The sequence below is a fragment of the Plectropomus leopardus genome, chromosome 5 (assembly GCF_026936395.1).
Source record: "Plectropomus leopardus strain MGB_pleo_1.0 chromosome 5, ASM2693639v1, whole genome shotgun sequence".
NCBI lineage: Eukaryota > Metazoa > Chordata > Actinopteri > Perciformes > Serranidae > Plectropomus > Plectropomus leopardus.
The window spans coordinates 6,871,015-6,892,251 of NC_142180.1; the positions used below are offsets into that span (position 1 = coordinate 6,871,015).

The following is a 21,237-nucleotide window of genomic DNA, read 5'->3' on the forward strand; positions in this document are numbered from 1 at the left end:
GGGCTTTAAAGATGCTGGACTGAGCCAGGTTAGCTGTTCCTGCTGTTGCAGTCTTTATGCTAAGCTAAGTAGCTTCATATTTGCTGTAACCTAGGCCACATATGTGACAGTGGTGTGATTTTTTTTTTCATTCTTCTCTTCTAAATAATTTTTTTATCGCGAGGAGACACTATCATCCTCATTCAGTAAACTATGAATGAAGTCTTGTGCCCAGCTGTGTTTGTGTGAGAAACTCAGGGAGTTGATTTTAAATGAGTTTTCAACTCAGTTTTGTATGAAATATTTACAAGTTACAAGATATATTTTTGAAATTTAAGTGTCATATAAATCAAATCTGAGAAAGAATGGGAGTGAATGTGTTTAGCTTTTTTTTTTCTTGAAGGATGACATTTCTGTTTAAAACAAACAAACAAAAAAACAATAAAGGGTTTCAGTGCAAAGAGTGACGACCCCTGTTCATAACTGTGAGAGCTCTTCGGGTAACGTCAGTATTATGTGTGCTGTGTCTGAACAGGAAGTATGGTTCAGATGCAGGATGAGGCTGGTTAATCAAACACTTCGTTATCACAAACAAATGTGATGACATCACAAGGGGAGGAGAGAGAAGAGGAAGAGGTTGGCCACACTTTCCGCGCTACGCTGGAGAGAAAGCCTTCCTGGCTTCTGCTGACAGATTAGAGTCTGTTACACTTCCATGGAAAATAATCACAAAAACCCACAAATACATTTGTCACTGCCACAAAGCATAATTTACAAGAAGAGCAGGGAAGATGGTGAGGCTGCCGGTGAAAAACAACTCAGACATTCTACTTTGGAAGCCACTGATGACATAAACCACATAAACAAACAATGTATAGAATATTGCCAACCTAATCCTATAAATACAAAGAATGTAAGACATTTCTGTCAATAAACATGATACTAAACCAATGGTGATGCTTGCATATATGTGAAACAAATGCCCTGGTCTTTTGTGGAGCATCACATGCTTTAAAGGTCCAGTGGGTAGCATTTAGGGGGATATAATATGTTAAGTATGCTTTCTTTAGTGTATAATCAAATAAAAATAAGAATGATGGTGTTTTTAGGATGAGCTGTTTATGTCTACATAGGGAGCAGGTTTATGAAGATCATTGTGTTTCTACAGTAGCCCAGAATGTACAAACCAAACAATGGCTCCAAATAGGGCCATTGTTATGATTTTGGGTTGATTTTTGCGGCCTCTATAGACAAAAGCAGTAATGTTTGCATGAGCACCACCAACTTGTGTATTAAAGATCTTCATCTAGATAGCGTGCGCATTTGCTATGTCAAGGTTAAAGTCAAAAGAACTTTATTTTTCTGTTAGGAACTTGGTGTGTGATTAAATGTATATAGAGACGCAGCTTATTTTTAATACAAGTTAACTTTTTTTTTAAAACAGCTGTTTGCAGGGTGCAAAATAGATGCATGGTATGTATCTATATGTGGCTATTAAAGATTAATAACTCTAATGTGACAAGGGTGAAACAAAGAAAACTTTGTTTTAGCCACAAATGTATATTCATATTTTGATATAGGATCATGTTGCACAATGTATTTCCTAAAATACACAAATTATATACCTGTTCAGGGGCCAAGTCAGGATTGGCTTTAAATCCTGTTGAATAAATGACCAAGGTTGACTCTCTCTCCCTTTTAGTTTTGTTGTTGTTGGTCAGTCACTTCTTTTCATTTTCTCTTTGGCTCTTTGGTTATGGCTGATCCTGCCCCAGTATCTTGAATCTTTCTGTCTGATTTCGCAGAGAATCAGACCCAGAGACAACCATGGAGAATAACAATAAATATCTTGCTGATGGTCTCCTTTGCATAGGCGATATGGAGTAGTATATTAGTATTAAATTGACAGTTTCATAACCAGTTAAAAATTACTGGCAGCTGCTTTAAAGAACCTGCACTCACTGAAGGAGCTAACCCAAACTACTTAAACTCGAGCAGTTTTCCACTACAGGTCAAACCTTGAAGGCCATGTGTTACACTTTATCTACAAATTTACTTTTGTATATTTCAGAAAGCGTGTATGTTGCACCAATATAATAGTCACTATTTTGACGTTAACAGTACAGTTAACATTTTCACAATTATTGCCTGACAACAAATTAGCACTTGCCTCTATAAGAGAAGTTAGAATTGTCGACAAATACCGTACATTAAGAAACAATTACCTGCCTATGGCTATATTACAGTGAGTTATAAACCCTTTAGTAAAAGGGTATTTAGAGTTAAAATATTACGCAAGATAGTAAGAAAATATAAGACAACCCTGTCAACTGACACAAATTTACAATTTGACTTCTGTGTATGTTTCTTGCTGATCTTGTTAACTTGTTTTTGGGAGTCCTCCTGTGTGAACACGACTGTTAGAAAAACAGTCAACAACCAAGGTGAGCTCAATCTATATTTCCTCTGATGTGTCAAATTTCTCCATTCCTTTTAATTACCCACTCACGGTAAAGAAAAAAAGTCACATCAAAGTCTGGATGTTTTTTTTGCAGGTCTTGTCATCACGTCTCCTGAATGGAACAGAGTACTGCTGAATACAAAAGAATAAAAAAAACCCCTCCCCCTTCTCACCTCTGTTACAGTAAACAGAGAGCGGATAAGGGTTTAGGCTTTGAACTTATTTTGTGAATGAATCCGTGGGAGGGCAGAAAGCTAAGTTTAGAACTCAGAGAATCAAAACAACTGCTGCCTGCTCTGCATGGCTTTCCCCTAAACATAGATGGGAAACCAAGACAGAGAAAAAGTTTGAGGGACATCAGCGTGTAGACAATAACAGACAGTTGAAGCCAAAAATACAGGTGGAGCTTGAACACTGATAACTTGACACTAACTGGGTTAACACCTTCAACAACACAGCAGCCAGTCCACCTGTCCTCAGATAACCTCCTCATGTCTTTGTCAAACTTTCTCATGTGAGCTGTGGGCGTGTTGCCGTCTGTCTCCTCTGCCTCAGTGACGAGACCTACCACAACCGTATTGCTCGCTACAGTCCCTACACCCACAGCCATAATCACACTTTCTGTTGTCACCATCTTCCTCTGGGATCCACGTACAGCCTGCTCTGTTTGCTGACCTGAATAACGGCCTATGCCGTCCCCCACCCTGCACACGCCCTGTGCTCACTCTCCTCCCAGAGAGCTAGACGCAGACAGTATGAGTGAACTGGTGAGCCAGTGCTCCAGAGATGAATGGCTTAGAGCCGCTGGTTTGAACTGTGGTGAACACACACTAACTGTCTGCAAATATGCACTGATGCAAAATGGTCAGTTGAGTGTGACAGATAGATCTATATGTGCAAAGATAAGATCATTTTGCAAGTATTTCAAAAGGTTGGCCACAATATCATTAACACCTCGATATGTATCATGACGTACATACAGGGAGTATTAGTATATCAAAATTAGTTTACTTGGGTCTGTTTTGGATTAACATGGAGGTTATACCCATTTTGCACCATGGATCCAGCAAGAAACAACACTTTGGTGAGGTGTGGATCAATGAGAACAAGTCTGGACTACAGGGACAAGTAGATTTTAGGTAAACCTCACAATACAATGTAATCCAATTCAAGAGAACCACAAATTATGGCTTTAAATTTCTATGGAGTTTTCAAGAATATGATAATTAAAGGTTGCACTTGATGAATTTAAGCTCAGGAATGTACTGTGATACCAGATACTGTATTAAGAATAACTCTGCAATACCAAAGTGTTTCTAGTCATCAAAATATTTATTCAAAAAGGGCAACCACACCCATTTTCAATATCTATGTTATTCCTATGGTCAACGACAGTCCAAAAATATTAATAAACAAGAATAACTCTCCTAAATCCAAAAACTAGGGTGCTAAAACTCAATATGTGATGTTGTAGGGTTTAAAGTCTGAAGCTGCTCTGAAGACAATGAACTGGGAAAGAAATCTTCTGTTTCAGAATTGAGAACGCAACAACACAATAAATCAGGCTCCCATTCAGTTTAAATCATATGACATCACAAGTTTGAGACTTATATTGATAGAACTTCACAAGACCATGGAAATAATATACTGAAATTCTTAATTTAGGAGATGTTCCCCTTCAATGCAGTAATGTAGAACTGGGGTTGATACATAAGACTAATAACATATAAGAAGAACATTGTAATTAATGTAATTACTTAACCAAGGAGATTAGGTTCGCTGTCAGTTAATTAGCAGGATACACCCCCAAGTTAAAATGCACCCTAATTGTACTACTGGGCGTAGTATCTTGTGGATCCTGTGCTAACTGCACATTTTAAATAAGGTGATATGCATGCATTTGGTGCAAAATGGCCCCATTTTTATGCAAATGAGGCTAATTGCCCGTACAGTTCCATTCATCAAGATCAGAGCTGTTAGCCTCGTGAATTTACCGTGAAATTATTTACATTTGGACAACTTAAATGAATACCTAGATGAAAACCTTAATGAATACTAACGGAGATTCCAAAAAGGCACATTCACATTTAACAATTGCAAAACTATATCAAAATATCTGCTTAGGTTTCTCACACAACTCATGCAGTATAATCCAAGTCTCATTTATCCAGTCCTATGTATGCTCAGTTATTTCATAACATGAATACAAATGAGGGTTTTGATTTGCACTTAACTGCAAAAGTTACTGGCAGTTTTTGCACCGTAATATAATAAGTGATATCAATATCTATTATGAATCAGATCCTGAGACAAGACAGACTGCGGTTGCAAGTGATGCACAATACATGGTGCAATCAACCATTCTTAATAAATTTCCCCCTGACTAAAGTGAGTGTTTTCACACTATTAAAGGAAAACAACATCACCCACATTATACCTTGAAAATAAAGAAAGACATACATGATATTTTGCCCCCCACACATCCCTAGCTAAGGGGTTACTTTAAAGAAAGTAGCCATTTCAAGAACTTTAACAATGCAGTGCAGCAAGTCTAACATAGCCACTGATCATTGCAGAAAACAGGACAATCATCAAAACTGAACAGCTATGCTCAACTTTTAAGTCGGCATGGACAGGAAGTCCTCAAGTCTCATATGGGAAAGATTCAATACTTACAGTTCCATGGCAACTGCAAAGATGTGATCTGCAGAGGAAGAATGTGTGAGATGGTCAATACAAACAAGTAAGTGGAAATTGTTTTGACGAACCAAACCAAATGAAAACATCGCTTTAATAGCTTTAATAGCAAGGTTTATTTCTTTATTAGGCAATAGTGGCACATTACAGAACATCAACTCCAACTTTAACTCTGGATTAGGAAAAAAAATTCAATGTGAGACAGTGGACACTCCAGCCTGGTCACAGCCTACATCCCACTGCTGACCAAGAACCTGGTTGAAACCAGCCAGTTAGCCACTCACGCGCTACCTGTTAGCTACATGAGTGGCCATATGTGATTAGCATAACCAACATGACTGGGACTGTCCTACACAGTAACAATGAAATCAACTCATTTAGTGTCTTAGAGATAACATGAACAGACTTGTGTCCAATCTGGTGAAGCAGAAGTTGAAGAAAGAGATGAGTAAACGAGTGAAGTGATAAGTGAAGAGATACAGTTAAAGTTCATTAGCTGATTGCACAAAGATAAGAAACAAAGACAGTGCAGAATAGTGGTAGATTAGACTGTAGATAGAGTGGACTGAGTTTATCTCTTTACAGGCTGGATGCAGGACGGCTGGAAGCAGGTGAGCTGGAGCTGCATGCTGCTTTTAAACTTGTTCAAGAGCTCTTCCAATAATCTGGCAGAGAAAACATAAATAATGTGAAATTTTGCTTTAAAGCATGAAGCAAATACCAAAAGAGAAAGTGATCCATAATATTTGTAACCACTATGAGACTCACTTCTTATCTGCTCCGCTATGAAGCTGAGGGAGGGCGTCCAGAGCCATTTTAAAGCTGGCACTAGAAATGAGTTCAGACTGAATTTAAAAACACACATTTATGAACCCTGGTAACCAGAAAATGCAGTTCAGAATACATGTACACTGACCTCCCCACCAAACACATGTATGCATGCACACACATGCAAGCCTGCGCACACCGCAGTGCGTGCACACAGCAGAACCAGATTACTTTCACTTCCTTTCCAAAACCCACCAAGTAACATAAATAGGGATTGTAGTGAGGGATGTGCGACTGCAAAGATTTATGTTTGTGACATTCGCCACCATAAATCACCGAGCACATATGTGAGTTCCCGTCTGTGCGGTACTTACTTGCTTTGGGAGTTTAGGTATGCGGCTATGGCGTCTCTCAGAGCACAGAGTTCAAGGCGAGCCTGAGGATAGTGTGGGGTGGGGTAATTGGGTTGTTAGAAAAAAAAAAAAGTCAACAGACAAAATCAAATGTACATCTTCAACTGTCAGCAGTTGGTAGCTTGAACTGAAATATGGCATTATCAGAAACAAAAGGTAAATCCCCCAACAAGTGTTAGGGTCGACTTATGAGTCAGGGTCTTACTATGAGTGATAAACTGCTCTTTATAACCGTGAGAGTACGTTCCAGTGTGGGTACCTGCAGTGCTCCATTTTTGCTGAAGGAGGACACACATTGCATAAGACGACACATCTCGTCTGCCACTGACTCGACAATTCTGGACAAAACCCGAGGTACCAGGTCCTTAGAGACTGTGAAGACCTGAGACAAACAAAGATGGTAATAAAAGCATTAGAAATGGTCATCTTGGAGCTTTGAGTTCATGTATTGAATTTTCTTGAAAAAAATGAACAAACGTGAAAACTTCTATTAAATTCATGAGACCTTGCAAAATCCTACAGCTTTACTTCAAATACTTTTCACCTAACGCAACAGTTTGCCTATTTTTAACAAGCTTTGTATCATGACAATGTGGGCAGTAAGTGTAACTGAATTGTGGTAAATGTACCTCTGTGGCCAGATCTCCCTATTCATCAAGCAGATTTTTGCTGGATGGCTCCAACGTTGTTGCTCAACTACACACTGTACTTCCACATTTTCGTACGCTGACCATGGACAAAAGCAAAGGAGCGGCCCCTCCTCTCTCTCTCTCTCTGTCTCTCTCAAAACGTAAAGCAAACTATGATCAAAGTGTAGAACTAGGCAGCACAAATCGAATCTTAATCAAGATTATGCTACCGCACTGCCTATTTCTCACCTTAAATGTTCTCAGAGACATTTTAGTGCCCTGATTGACTGTACGAGAATTTCTAATTTGGAAGTGGGTGCCATTCTGCGTCCTGTATTAACTGTAAAAACTTAGGCTAAAAATAGTGAGTTCAAACATGAAAACTAAGTAGTGCTGATCAAATATCAACACAGATTCTGTTATAATGTTGCCTTTTTCTCACCTCCAATGTTTTCAGGAACATGTTGTAGTGTACTGTTTAACTGTAATTCAAGATCATTTGTTACCAGCCGGCACCATATTGTTTCCTGTGGAAAAAACGGCCAAGCTCACATTGTGTCAGTGAGATCAATGTATTCTGGTAATTTTGAGTTTTCTACCTCTTGAGCAAAAGTGAATGTAAAAGTCCTTTTCCTCTGTTTTTTTCTCTGATCATGTGGCACTAAAGTCAAAAGTATTTGTGTGTTTCTACTGCATAGACACCCCCATTTTATGAAAGGTATGAATACTTTTTTTAAAAATGTTTGAAATCTGTCCCTCAGTGATAAATTTTATAATTTTTGGGATAAAATTTGGATTTTTGTATTCTCAGTGACACCAACTGCTTATTTTTCACTGGACTGGGTTAAAATTTGTACTCAACATCCAAGAAACCCCAAGGATAATTTGCAATATGTATTCATGTAAATAGCTGTATGAATGATTGTTTTACAATAATCAAATATATATATATACATTTTTTTAACTGAACAGAACTTGGTTCTGCTTAAAAGAATTAGTGCCACAGACACTGCTGAATACAGCTTCAGAGTTGAAAAACCCACTTTTTTTAATAGTTTGACTATATTTTCCAAGAAGGATTATTTAAATATCCTTGAAACTTTTTTTTACGGCAAAGTGTTTAAATCCATTAAAAAATAATTTAAAGGTAAATGTAATATTACATTCAGTGAATGTAAAAAAAAGAAAAGAAATGTGGCTTTTTAGATTAACTTTGTTCAAGACATGAACTGGGAAAAATCCTGAATTTTGGGTCAGTGGTAAATGCAGGGTTTGATAAAGGGACTCAAGTCTCAAGAACAAGAGAAGAGTTGATGGTGTGTAAGACGTGAGCAGGTTGTTAGTACCTCAGCATGAACTGTGATGATGTTGACCAGAGCTTCCTTCAGGTAGTTCCTTACACCTGAGGCAAAAGAGGGCACATGAACATGACAAGAAATCCGGGAAGATTGATTGATGAGATGACAACAAACATAATTTTAATGTTTTTATCACCATCTCGATACAATTCAGGTTAAAACAACAGCAGCTGGGAGAAATTCTTTCAGGGAATGTGAAATAACAGAAAGTAGAGCGATAGGCACAGGTGTAAAGTGCGACACAAACCAGCTGCATCGCAAAAACTGTGTGTCAATTTTGACATGAGTAAATTGATGCACATAGCATTGGATGCCCCCAATCTTAATAATAAACGTAATGTGAAACGGGATGTGTGTTTTGCTCTTTAAGGATGATTAATGATTTGCAGCTGTGCATTAACAGCATTACTATTGTTGTTACTCACATGGCATTTTGTTACTTTGGGTTAATGGATTTTATCAATAATTTTATACCTCTAAAGAAAAGAAAGTATCAATTTTGTTATTGACACCAAAACTCAGCAGACATTTAGGCCCTCGTATAGAGTAATCTGCATGAGGAAAACGGCAATAGCCATGTCAAAATCACCAGATAAAATAGACACTCATAATCTTTGATTATTCATGATGAGGAAGATTTAATCCAAGGACAAGAAAAGTAGCTGTTTTGAAGGTAAATGATGCAAAGGTTTTAAACTGCAAGTCTAATCAGGAAAGACTTTGCCCACTGTTGTGTAGTTTCACCATGTTTTATTTAACTAGACAGCAACCCACCTGACCGTTCATATAATGGTTAATGCTGAATGTAAGTGGCTTTTGAGTGAAACTATCATAGTTCTGATGAGTAACAATCAATCGGAAGCACTATCCTTTTTCCTAGAAATGTGACTAAGCGAGAGGACGTCATTATTCATGGGTCTTTATGCTTCATGATAAGTCTGACTCTAAAATGAGTGATAACAAGCTGCAAGGACCAAAAGATCAAAATAATGCAAATAAGGTAGATGTAAGTGGAAGAGAATTACTTTAGATTTACACTTATCTGTGAGGAGAGAAATAAAAACAGGAGAAAGTTTAAGTGCAAGTTCAAATTCTAAGATTTTATAAACTAACGGCAGAACAACCAGAGGCAGCAACAGACTGAAAGTACTGAAACTGGATTTTTAATGCCTTGCAGCACCCACACAACAACATGAGTCCCACACAAAAAGTGCAACAAGTGAAAGTATCATATCCTAGAACTGTGGTTTAGTGTCCAAAATGTTCCTCTTTCACAAGCAGCCCAAACACACAAACTAACACAGGCAGGAACAAATCAGCGCAGAAAATGGCCAACTTTCGATCAATACTGCCTTTTAAAACTGTAATGAGCTGCTGCCCATCAGAAAATTCACCCAGAGCTTAAACACACACTCTGACAAGTTGCCTCACATCCTGTGCTAAGGTAAACCACATATACGCATTTAGGTTTCACCTGGGTTTGGTGCATCTGGTGAGCAAAAAAAAGTAAAACTAAACTCATGTGCACACACATCTCTGCACACCCACAGCGCAACACAAAGGCCATGAGAGTTTTAGGGGGACCAGTAGAGCGATCTCAGTGGTGTTTACAGTAAGCCATCAAAGAGCCGTGCTTTACACATGACACATATGAACCACAACAACAAAGATCAGACCAGAGATGTTGAGTTCTCAACCCACAGGACGGTTTGGGGCTAATGTCTGATATTAGCGGGGTCAGTTAGTGGTTGCCTCCGGTAATTTCCCACCTCACCTCAGAAAAACAACCCAGGATTTATCACCGTTACACATGAAAGAGCGTACAGTAGGGCTGCTCGATTATGGCAAAAATCATAATCTCAATTATTTTAGTCAATACAGCGATCCTGATTATTTAATATGATTACTCATCTGAAAGGTCATTCATTTACCGAACTTAAAAAAAACAGCCTTTTCTTTTTAACAGTGGATTTTCTTGAACTTTGAATATGATTTAACTGTAGATAGCACATTGACCATAATTATAAAGCCATTTCACATCAAACACAGATTTTTGTTCTTATGACTGACACCCCTGCAAAACATTTGTACGTGGGGAAAAATTTTAGGTTGGACCACATTCTCAATCTCATCACAATTTCTGCCTGCAGAAATATATGTTGGACCATGTAGTCCTTTATTGCAACTGAAGTCATATCTCAAGGGCATAACTAGCTTGCTGCCAAAATGGTAATCATTTTATCAGTTTTGTTCTGTTTTAGCTGAGATATAATGAAGATGCTAATGCAGCTGACATGCAGTTGCTAATGTTATATGTTGTTCATTGAATATGAACCTATTACTAGCTTATTATTATGCAGAATGATGTTGTCGTACCACTAAGTGCCAGTCTGTCACCCCCTAAACAAACAATACTTCTTCCCTGGTTGGCATTATGTAGAGCTCCTTGCAGCAGTGACATTTTGATGGTGGTAAGGGCGTAATCCCGAAAAACAAAGAACTCAGGTTTTAACATTGAAGGGGGATTTGTTTTTCACATCAGAGGTCTGATGCCAAGTGGTACAGTTGGTAAGTTACCAGACATCAGTCAGATATAATACATAATATACAGACGCTCCCAATCAATGGAACACAGCAGCTGGGCACCAAGTTTTTGAATTGCAATTGTGAGAAACTGCTTTTACTGTAATTTAAGGCACTAAAATCCTGACATATGGTAATAAAAAAATATATCACAAATGTATGTAATGTAATGTAATTTGTCATCATAGGACTGAATTGCAGCTTGTGCTCATTTATACAAAGCAGGCACAGCAGACTGACTGCACAGGGCACAGGCCTCACTCTCTTTGTCTGCAGAGTCCTGCTGTCAGTTAGATGTGTCTTTTGTTTTCACCTACAGTGTAAGTAAGAATTCTGTTTTATTGATTGAATTACAGTCTTTGAAACTGAAATGAAACAGTGGTTTGATTTAGTCACTTGTTAAATAATATTTGGTATGTTAGTTTGTTTGATTATCATTGAATTATTTATGGTACTCCATCCATCCATCCATTTTCTTCCGCTTATCCGGGGTCGGATCGCGGGGGCAGCAGCCTAAGCAGGGAAGCCCAGACTACCCTCTCCCCGGCCACTTCGTCCAGCTCTTCCTGGGGGATCCCGAGGCATTCCCAGGCCAGCTGTGAGACGTAGTCTCTCCAGCATGTCCTGGGTCTTCCCCGGGGCCTCCTACCAGTGGGACGTGCCCTGAACACCTCACCAGGGAGGCGTCCTGGAGGCATCCTAATTAGATGCCCGAGCCACCTCATCTGGCTCTTCTCAACGCGGAGGAGCAGTGGCTCTACTCCGAGCTCCTCCCGGATGACCAAGTTTCTCACCCTATCTCTAAGGTAGAGCATAGCCATCCTACGGAGAAAGCTCATTTCGACCGCTTGTACCCGCGATCTTGTTCTTTCGATCACTACCCAAAGCTCGTGACCATAGGTGAGGGTAGGAACGAAGATCGACTGGTAAATCGAGAGCTTTGCCTTTCGGCTCAGCTCCCTCTTCACCACGACAGATCGGTGCAGAGTCCGCTTTACTGCACCGAGCTGCCTGTCGATCTCCCGCTCCATCCTTCCCTCACTCGTGAACAAGGCCCTGAGGTACTTAAACTCCTCCACTTGGGGCAGGATCTCGTCCCCGATCTGGAGGGGGCACTCCACCCTTTTCCGGCTGAGAACCATGCCCTCGGATAAGGAGGTGCTGATTCTCATCCCGGCCGCTTCACACTCGGCTGCGAACCGATCCAGTGAGAGCTGAAGGTCATGGCCCGATGAAGCCAACAGGACCACATCATCTGCAAAGAGCAGAGACCCAATCCTGAGGTCACCAAACAGAACCCCCTCAACACCCTGGCTGCGCCTGGAAATTCTGTCCATAAAAGTTATGAACAGAATCGGTGACAAAGGGCAGCCCTGGCGGAGTCCAACCCTCACCGGAAACGAGTTCGACTTACTGCCGGCAATGCGGACTAAGCTCTGGCACCGGTCATAAAGGGAACGGACAGCCCGTATCAGGGGGTCCCAAACCCCATATTCCTGGAGAACCCCCCACAGGACTCCCCGAGGGACACGGTCGAATGCCTTCTCCAAGTCCACAAAGCACATGTGGACTGGTTGGGCAAACTCCCACGCACCCTCAAGGACCCTGCCAAGGTTCCAGAGCTGGTCCACAGTTCCACAACCAGGATGAAAACCGCATTGCTCCTCCTGAATCCTTGGTTCCACTATCTGGCGGACCCTCCTCTCTAGTACCCCCGAATAGACCTTACCAGGGAGGCTGAGGAGTGTGATCCCCCTGTAGCTGGAACACACCCTCCGGTCCCCCTTCTTAAAAAGAGGGGGAATGCTGCAGAGTTGTGTCAGCCACGACAGCCCCACAACATCCAGGGCCTTGAGGAACTCCGGGCGGATCTCATCCACCTTCGGGGCCCTGTCACCGAGGAGCTTTTTGACCGCCTCTGCAACCTCAGCCCCAGAGATAGAGGAGCCCACCCCTGAGTCCCCAGCCCCTGCTTCCTCACCGGAAGGCGTGTCGGTGGATTTGAGGAGGTCTTCGAAGTATTCCTTCCACCGATCCACAGCGTCCCGAGTCGAGGTCAGCAGCGCCCCGTCCCCACCACACAGTGTTGACAGAGCACTGCTTCCCCCTCCTGAGACGCCGGATGGTGGTCCAGAACCTCTTCGAAGCCGTCCGGAAGTCGTTCTCCATGGCTTCACCGCATATGGACACCCTTATGCTTGAACATGGTGTTCGTTATGGACAATCTGTGGCAAGCACAGAAGTCCAATAACAAAACACCACTCGGGTTCAGATTGGGGGGGGGGGCATTCCTCCCAATCACGCCCCTCCAGGTCTCACTGTCGTTGCCAACATGAGCGTTGAAGTCCCCCAGCAGAACGAGGGAGTCCCCAGAAGAAGCACTCTCCAGCACCGCCTCTAAGGACTCCAAAAAGGGTGGGTACTCTGAACTGCCATTTGGACCATAGGCACAAACAACAGTCAGGATCCGTCCCCCAACCCGAAGGCGGAGGGAGGCTACCCTCTCATTCACCGGGGTAAACTCCAACATACAGGCACCGAGCCGGGGGGCAATAAGTATTGCCACCCATGCCCGGCGCCTCTCACTAGTGGCAACTCCAGAGTGGAAGAGAGTCCATCCCCTCTCGAGAAGACTGATTCCGGAGCCCACGCTGTGCGTCGAGGTGAGGCCGACTATATATAGTCGGAACTTTTCAACCTCGCGCACCAGCTCAGGCTCCTTCCCCACCAGAGAGGTGACATTCCACGTCCCCAGAGCTAGCTGCTGCAGCCGAGGATCGGACCGCCAAGGTCCCCGCCTTCGGCTGCCGCCCAACTCATGCGGCACCCGACCCCTATGGCCCCTCCTACGGGTGGTGAGCCCATGGGCAGGAGGTCCCATGTCACCTCTTCGGGCTGGGTAAAGGCCCGGCCACCAGGTGCTCGCCATCGAGCCCCACCCCCAGGCCTGGCTCGGGGGGGGGCCCGGTGACCCGCATCCGGGCGAGGGAAACTCTGGACCATTTGTACTGTTCATCATAAAGGTCTTGTGAGCTACACTTTGTCTGGTCCCTCCCCTAGGACCTGTATGCCATGGGTGACACTACCAGGGGCATAAAGCCCCCGACAACTGAGCTTCTAGGATCACTGGGACCACAAAACCATCCACCACGATAAGGTGGTAGCTCAGGGAGGTGTTTTTGGTACTTTAATTAATTAAAGTTCAAATTTATGGTACTTTAATTTGAAAATATCAAACATAACTTAAAAGTGAATTCATGATTTACTTTGCAAATATTGTCATTTGTTTCTCTTTGTTTTAGAACCATGGAAATCATCCTAGCAACCACCAGTTTTATCATTGTTAAATAAACAATTAATCATAACCCTTCTTTCTGGTGGTTTTTGGCTTCTGTTAGAACCTTAAACCTCAACAACATGTAAAGGCACATTGGTGAGGACAGCTCAAGCACTTCGGCCATACCATTTAATTTGGTATTCTTTACCACATATTGTATATGGGGGGAGAAAAACTACATCCAGGCAATTTTTGTTTCACTAATCAACACATTCAGGTGATGGTGTTCAACAGGCTGCACTTGCAGCAGTCACAGTGGTAGTAGTTTAAAAAAGAAAAAGCTAGAGGATCTTTAAGCTTGCTAAATTTCTAATGATAAAGTCTCCAAGTTGGCAACACTGAGCATACCACTGTAAAGGAAAGGGTGCGCTGGGTTTATAGCAGAAGACAAATGAGAGAAAATGGAATGTGGCACAATCATAATTTCATCTTGATTATCTTGTTTCCATAATTGTAATGATTCACTCAGTCCTAGCGAACAGTACCTGTAGGTGTTGAGCAGTCTCTCCAGTCAAAGTATCCAGCATAGATGCCAGGCTCCAGAGAGCCTGCAATTGGGTCAGCTCGTCTCTCTATGTAGGCCTCAAAGAGTTTTCTGTCCAGGTCTCGTACAGCGTCCACACTCAGCTGGAACATTAAGTACACATAATGTTACCACAAAAATATGGAGCAATACATTACGCATGTACAATATCTTTTTAAAGACCACATCGAAGTCTCAGCATTTCTATTAAGAGAGCTTCTGACAACTGGAGTCAAAAACCTTTTACTGTATGTGTCACATTATAACACATCTGTATGTAGGGTTGGGCAACATGTGTAAAAGCAGTATCATGATAGAAAAGAAAGAAGTTATTCACAGTTGTGATTGAGACTGCACTTATTAAACCTTAGCAGACAAAAACATTACACAATGATGGCAGAGCTGCTAAGTAAAAAAGCCATTTCAGAGGCTTTATACAGAAACAATTTTGGTTTTTCTTTTTGAATGATCATCAAAACTGATGTCTGTTAATCTTCTGTCAATTAATTGAGCACTAAAGATAATGGCAAATGTGGGTAAAATCATATTAACAAAATAAACTAAATGATGTCTAATCAGCGATGACTCACTGTAATTCTTTACATAGGCAAGTCCTAAAATGTGTTAAACAAAAACAATGACTGTTTTGTTTTTGTTTTTATTCAAAGTCAAATAATAATTATTAAATGATAAACAAATTATATATTGAGCTATGTACATATGCGATGGGAGATAATTCAGTGATTAACTGCATATCCTGTTTGAAACATTTAACTGTTTTGGTACTGTTTCTGAGGAAAAGTGTGGGGACTTTGACTTTTTGCTGTGTTGATGGCACAGCTGTGCCAGCTGTGTGGAAGATGCATGATGGGGAAAATTGTATTTTCCAAAACTCTGTTAAAAATTAATATTTGAAGATTTACATCTAGAGAAACATTCATCCATGTCTTGCTCTCTAAATACTTGTAGAGCATGTAAAGTCTAATTCGATCTTTCAAAGAAAATGATGTTCACTTTACTGGAAAACCAACAGAATACTTCTTTGCTTTGTGAATCAGCCATTAGTCATTGTGTGTGTGTGTGTGTGTGTGTTGTGTGTGTGTTTGCGTGATAAAAAAGAGATAGGAGTGAAAATGTGGAACCAAGCTTCCAAGACAGTGACCTTTAGTTTGTTTAAGCAAAGAGTCATATCTTTTGCATCTCTCTGATCAGCTTTTCTGTTAATGCCAACACAACACAACACAACACAACACAACACAACACAACACAACACACACACACACACACACACACACACACACACACACACACACACACACACACACACACACACACACACTTCTCATCAGCACTATGAGACAGGGCTGAGCTCTCTTTTGGAAAGAAAATAAGTGTTAAACCTGACCCGTGTAATCTTCTCAGTGCCTGTGAGGCCATGTTTCTCAAAGTGATCGGCCAGGTTCAGGAAGGTGCGTCTCTCCAGGTACTGGCAGTTACTGAGGATGATCAGTAGACGCTGCTCCTGTCCACACAGAAACATACTTTTATACATCATATAATGCATTCCCCAACACCTGACCTTAACCATCACAATTACATGCCAACATGCATACATCTGTTTTCAAATAAGTATTAACTTTTCAAAATTTTCCTATTTAACTAACATGTCCTTACTTTCCTAAAATGTCCTCAGTTTACTAAAATGTCCTCACTTTTCAAAACAGTCCTCACTTTTCTAAATGCCCTTAGCAACCTTTTACAAACTTCCTAAAAAGTCCCTAGTTTGCAAAGATGTCCCTCCTTTCGTAAATATCTTTAGTTACCTTAAACATCAGTGATTGGCACAAATGTCATGTCATTTCATATAATTCTGCCTTTTTCATACCTTTCTTTCCTTTTAAATGTATCCTTATGTTCCTAATATGCCTTTACTTTCTAAAAATGTCTTTGCTTTGCTGAAATGCCTTCACTTTCCAAAATGTCCTTGCTCTGTGGTTCCAAAACTCAAATCGGTGCTCACAAACAAATAAGTTCAATAGCATAAACACACAACAATACATACAAATTCATCAAACACAAGAGCACAAACATTGACCGGAGAGATCACAGAATGGTTAGCCTAAATGTTGATGTTGTCACTGGCAGCAATTTGTTTTTCATACTTGATGTAACTAAGACAGGAGACCTACAAACATGAGCAGAGTCTTCAGTGGGCTGATGTTAGATGATGTGTATTGTATCTAGTAATGGCAGCAAAGGTGCCAACTTGCCAAACACTAGATTTCACATCATGAGTGACGCCAGTCTAAACTCTGGTCAGCCACTCTCAGCAGAGTCTGGCTGCCTAACCCCTGCTAGGCATATCTGGGCTGGGGAAACCCCGTCTGCACCTTGCTCCATTTCCCTTTACCAGAAGCACTCTACACCCTGCTCTTCCTCCTCGTCTTCCTCCTCCTCCCCTGCGCTGCGCTTAACCCCCTTCACTAACATCTCATACAAGTTACAGGAAATGAGGACATAACTGCTTCGTGTCCACAACCAGGAAACAGCCTGATAACATTTTGTGGTTTGAATGAGTGTGACACGTGTTTGTCCTGTTTTGTAAAGGAGAGAGAGCCCACGCGCTGGTGACGCTGCCAGATGTGGGACTTCAGGTGTATAAACCCCAAACAGTTTCAAGGAAATAATAATAAAAAAAACATCACGCTTACAGAGGTTGGACTGAAGCCTTCATGAACTCCAGTAAACCGATCTGGAGAGGACAGGTCCACTGATATGTTGCTGTACAAACACGAGAGATTTTAACATGTTAACACGTTTTTAGACACCAGCACACTATAACCAAAGCCATCTGAAAAATGTTTCCCAAATACTTACTGTGATATATCAGTGTCTCCATCACTTTTAGAGCTCAGCTGATCCAAGCAGTTTATGAAAACCTGCGTTGAACATAAGAACGCACTTGTCAGGCATGGTGTGAAAAATGTAGTCCTGAGGTGCCAGACATCACATCTTACTCCACATGATGAATACGCTCAGTTCAACATGTTTTTTTCCCACATATCCTATGATCACACAGTGTAAAGTGTCCTTTAAGCAGAGGATTTGCATGGGTTTTGCATGTTCAGGTTAAATCATAAACCCAGTGAGTTAAACACTGCTTTCTATGCTTTTTGTGTCTTTGTCAAAACATCCATAATGTAACCATATATGTCATTTTGGCAGCATGCTCACAGATCCTACCTTCATAATGCCCACACTGAGTTCTGTGGCCTGGTCCTGGACCTGGTCCAGCTGCAGCACCTTAAGAGAGGACAGTGAAATGCATCAGAAAAGTCCTACTCTCCTGTTCAGGTAACCTAAAATCAGACATTGTGTTACTCTTAATTTTGTATGAGCAATTATCAAACACACTCAGGGTTGGCATACATTTTTCAAGGACAAAATTACAATATTTTTCAATTTAAAAAAAATCTAAGGACCTATAATTTTTTCTTTCTTGCCCCCCCTTGCACAGCGTTTTTCAAACCCATCAGATTAAAACTCTATTCAAACATAATTCCAGCTAGCTGGCAGACATAGAGAGAGCTGGAACAGAAAATGAAAAAGCATACATGATGGTAAATAAAACGTCACATATTGGAGCATATTAGAGTTAGGTGACACCAACAGCTTCAGAAAATAAATTTGCCGTTATGTTGCAGTATGTGAAAGGTTATTCATGAATGATTACTGTAACAGTTTCATTAGACACAACAAAAGTCCATTAATTATTTTTTACTAATTCCATAACTTTTCAAGGCCTGGAAAATGTGATTGTGAAATTCCATGACTTTTCCAGGTTTTCCATGACTGTGAGAACCCTTGCTTTGAAGTTAAAACGTTCTTAGCTTCACCTGCAAGTGTTTGGGCTGCAGAGAATGAGACACTTCATTTATTTTGTTCAGTTCAGTTAGTAATCCTCTGCTTTGATCCTTCCTAAAAGGAGCAGCGATCAGCGATGGTGCAGCATCAGACACAGATTCAGGTATACAATACTCAAAGTGTGTTAGAAATGATTGGCCAAACAGACTGCACTGACGTACCAGAGTAAGCACTCAAAACACAAAGTGACGATGTTAACCAATAAGTTCCTTGAGGAGGCCAAAGTCGTGCTTATGATCAGCATACTGATATGTCTTTTCTATTCTGGTTTCTGTGTTTGAATTGATAATTGAGGGGGATTATCTTACATTAATTTCGCCTGGTTTGATCTCAAGAGGCTCTTTGAATGACTGCAGCATCTGGACAATGCACTGCTCAAACTGTGAAGGCTGCAAGAAACACATGAAGAGAACACAAATTACAAAAATTGGCACCTGGAAATATACTAAATTTGCAAAACACATTGTGTTCTGAAGAAAGTGACAAAAAATAAAACAACGGATTATAATGTATCTTTAACAGAAACTGTAAGTAAAGGCCAATTTCTATCTGGACTGACTACAGTGCTGAGTAAAAAGTGAGAAATGGTGATATTAAGTGTAATACTGACACTGATGTATATCTTTGAATGTGTATCTGACATGTGAGTGACACTTTGCCATAGCATATCTATCATTTCTCATTGTGATGTCCTGCTTGATGCAAGAACACATCCTCACCAGGCTGGTGATTCCCTCATTATCCACAACCCAGTCCTCCTTCTCAGCGAGTCTCTTGACATCTGAATGAACAAAAAACACAAATATGAATCGAAACGGCATTGACTAGAAACCTCTCTATAGTTTACTATACCAACACACAAAAGAAGTCTCTCTATACATGAAATGTGACCCTTTTCTCACAGGGTCTTTACAGATGAAAATATGAACAGAATTAAGAGTTTCTGAGGGAAAACCGCAACTTAATATAAAATCAGACTCTTTGTGTCAAGACCACAATTTGATGTGAGTGGGGGAGGAAAGTTAAGTGAAAACCAGCCACTCTTCTCAAAATGACCATGTCTAACCACAAGTGAAACCAAGCATGTCTGGTTTTGGTCTCATAACACTTTCTTCATTATTACCCTAGAAGTTTGAAAAGGTAACAGGTGACAGTTGAGGACATTGACCGCCAAATACTCACTGCAACAGTAATGTGTCTGCACTCTCTATGTTGGACCCCTTATTATAAACCTTTAGTTCGGATTTTGTTTTTTAAACTGATCTTTTACCATGTCCCAATTCCATACACCACACCACTTACATAAAATACAAAGCAAAAGTGGGAGCAAGTCATTGTTTTGCAAGTCACAAGTAAGTCTCAAGTCTTTGCACGCAGGTACCAAATCAAGACAGGCAAGTCATGTGTCATGTTATTAGTCAACACTGACAAGTCCCAAGTCCTAACCTTTCAGTCTAGAGTCCTACACAAGTCATGATGCCCCACAACATAACAATGTTACATTACAAAAATCATGAATGCTTTTTAAACGATTTATTCATTTTTTGAAACGAGTTGTTGGAAGTTGCTGTGTCTTTGTAATTCTCTTCCCGCATGTGTTGCATATTGTAATTCATTTTTTTGTCCACCTATGCAGTGGATGGTTTTGGCACACAAACAAAATGATCTTTGGCATCATTTTTCCAAGTGGTGCTCAATAACTTAACCTTAGTGCTTCACCGTCCTCTCCTTCTACTTGATTTGATGTAGTTGGATTGATTTAATTCAAACTCAATTTGGGGAATTATTTATATTGTTGACTTGATGGGAATAAAAAGCATCAATGTCGATTCAGGAAATGACTTGATTTGTGGCAAACCTTTTAAACATACTTTTTAATCTTTGGCCTTAGTGGAAGGTATTGCGTATTTTCAAATGAAAAGGGCCAAGTGAAGTCACAAATCTTCTGTTTCAGCCCAAGTCAGTTTGCAAGTCTTTGTCAAGTCAAGTCTAAAGTCATCAAATTTGTGATTCGAGTCTGATTCAAGTCCAAGTCATATGACTCAGGTCCACACCTCTGGTATGTAGTATATACTACTACATACTAAATGTTGTAGTATATGTAGTAATATATGTAGTATATGTTGTAGTATATATTTTTCTGTTGGTACAAAAGAGAAAAATGTAGTTGTTCTGAGAAAATAGGAAATGATACATGCAACACTCAAACTTTGACTTCAGAATGACACAGCCAGTTAAAATTAACAAGCGAAACCTCCATGTGTTCCTAGAAATTTATAATTATTCCTCAGTTTTCTAAAATCTTCGTTGAACTGCTGATATACACAGTAGTGACTGTTTATGGAGCACATGACACTTTTTCCCTGACGTTTTCCAGCATGAACACTCTTCACACATTAAAATCTGCTTAGAACGAGGATGTTGTTCAGTATTTGGACACACACTTTTTTTCATCCTTTTTTTAAATATTAAAAAAAGGATGAAAAAATGTTGTTAAAAATGTTACATAACAAAATCCAAGTGAAAACAGGATTTTCAGGTTAATAATAAAAATATAATTCACAG

The 21,237-nt window shown here is 40.5% G+C and overlaps 1 protein-coding gene across 3 annotated transcripts in view; it reads right to left on the reverse strand.

Moving 5' to 3' along the window:
* Window positions 1-5,225: 5,225 nt before the first annotated feature.
* Window positions 5,226-21,237, reverse strand: part of exoc2 (exocyst complex component 2) — a 60,568-nt gene continuing 44,556 nt past the window's right edge. For 2 of the 3 annotated variants that reach the window (XM_042483072.2, XM_088077441.1), the window contains exons 17-28: window positions 19,392-19,453; window positions 18,981-19,061; window positions 17,992-18,051; window positions 17,626-17,687; window positions 17,460-17,529; window positions 16,154-16,270; window positions 14,711-14,852; window positions 8,294-8,349; window positions 6,578-6,700; window positions 6,280-6,341; window positions 5,906-5,965; window positions 5,226-5,802 (exon numbers count right to left, since the gene is read on the reverse strand). In XM_042483072.2, coding sequence (XP_042339006.1) covers window positions 5,709-5,802; window positions 5,906-5,965; window positions 6,280-6,341; window positions 6,578-6,700; window positions 8,294-8,349; window positions 14,711-14,852; window positions 16,154-16,270; window positions 17,460-17,529; window positions 17,626-17,687; window positions 17,992-18,051; window positions 18,981-19,061; window positions 19,392-19,453 — 989 coding nt within the window. In that variant the 3' untranslated portion in view covers window positions 5,226-5,708. Of the gene's footprint in view, window positions 5,803-5,905; window positions 5,966-6,279; window positions 6,342-6,577; window positions 6,701-8,293; window positions 8,350-14,710; window positions 14,853-16,153; window positions 16,271-17,459; window positions 17,530-17,625; window positions 17,688-17,991; window positions 18,052-18,980; window positions 19,062-19,391; window positions 19,454-21,237 lie in introns of those variants that run through there. The other variant, XR_015776576.1, reaches the window with a different exon arrangement.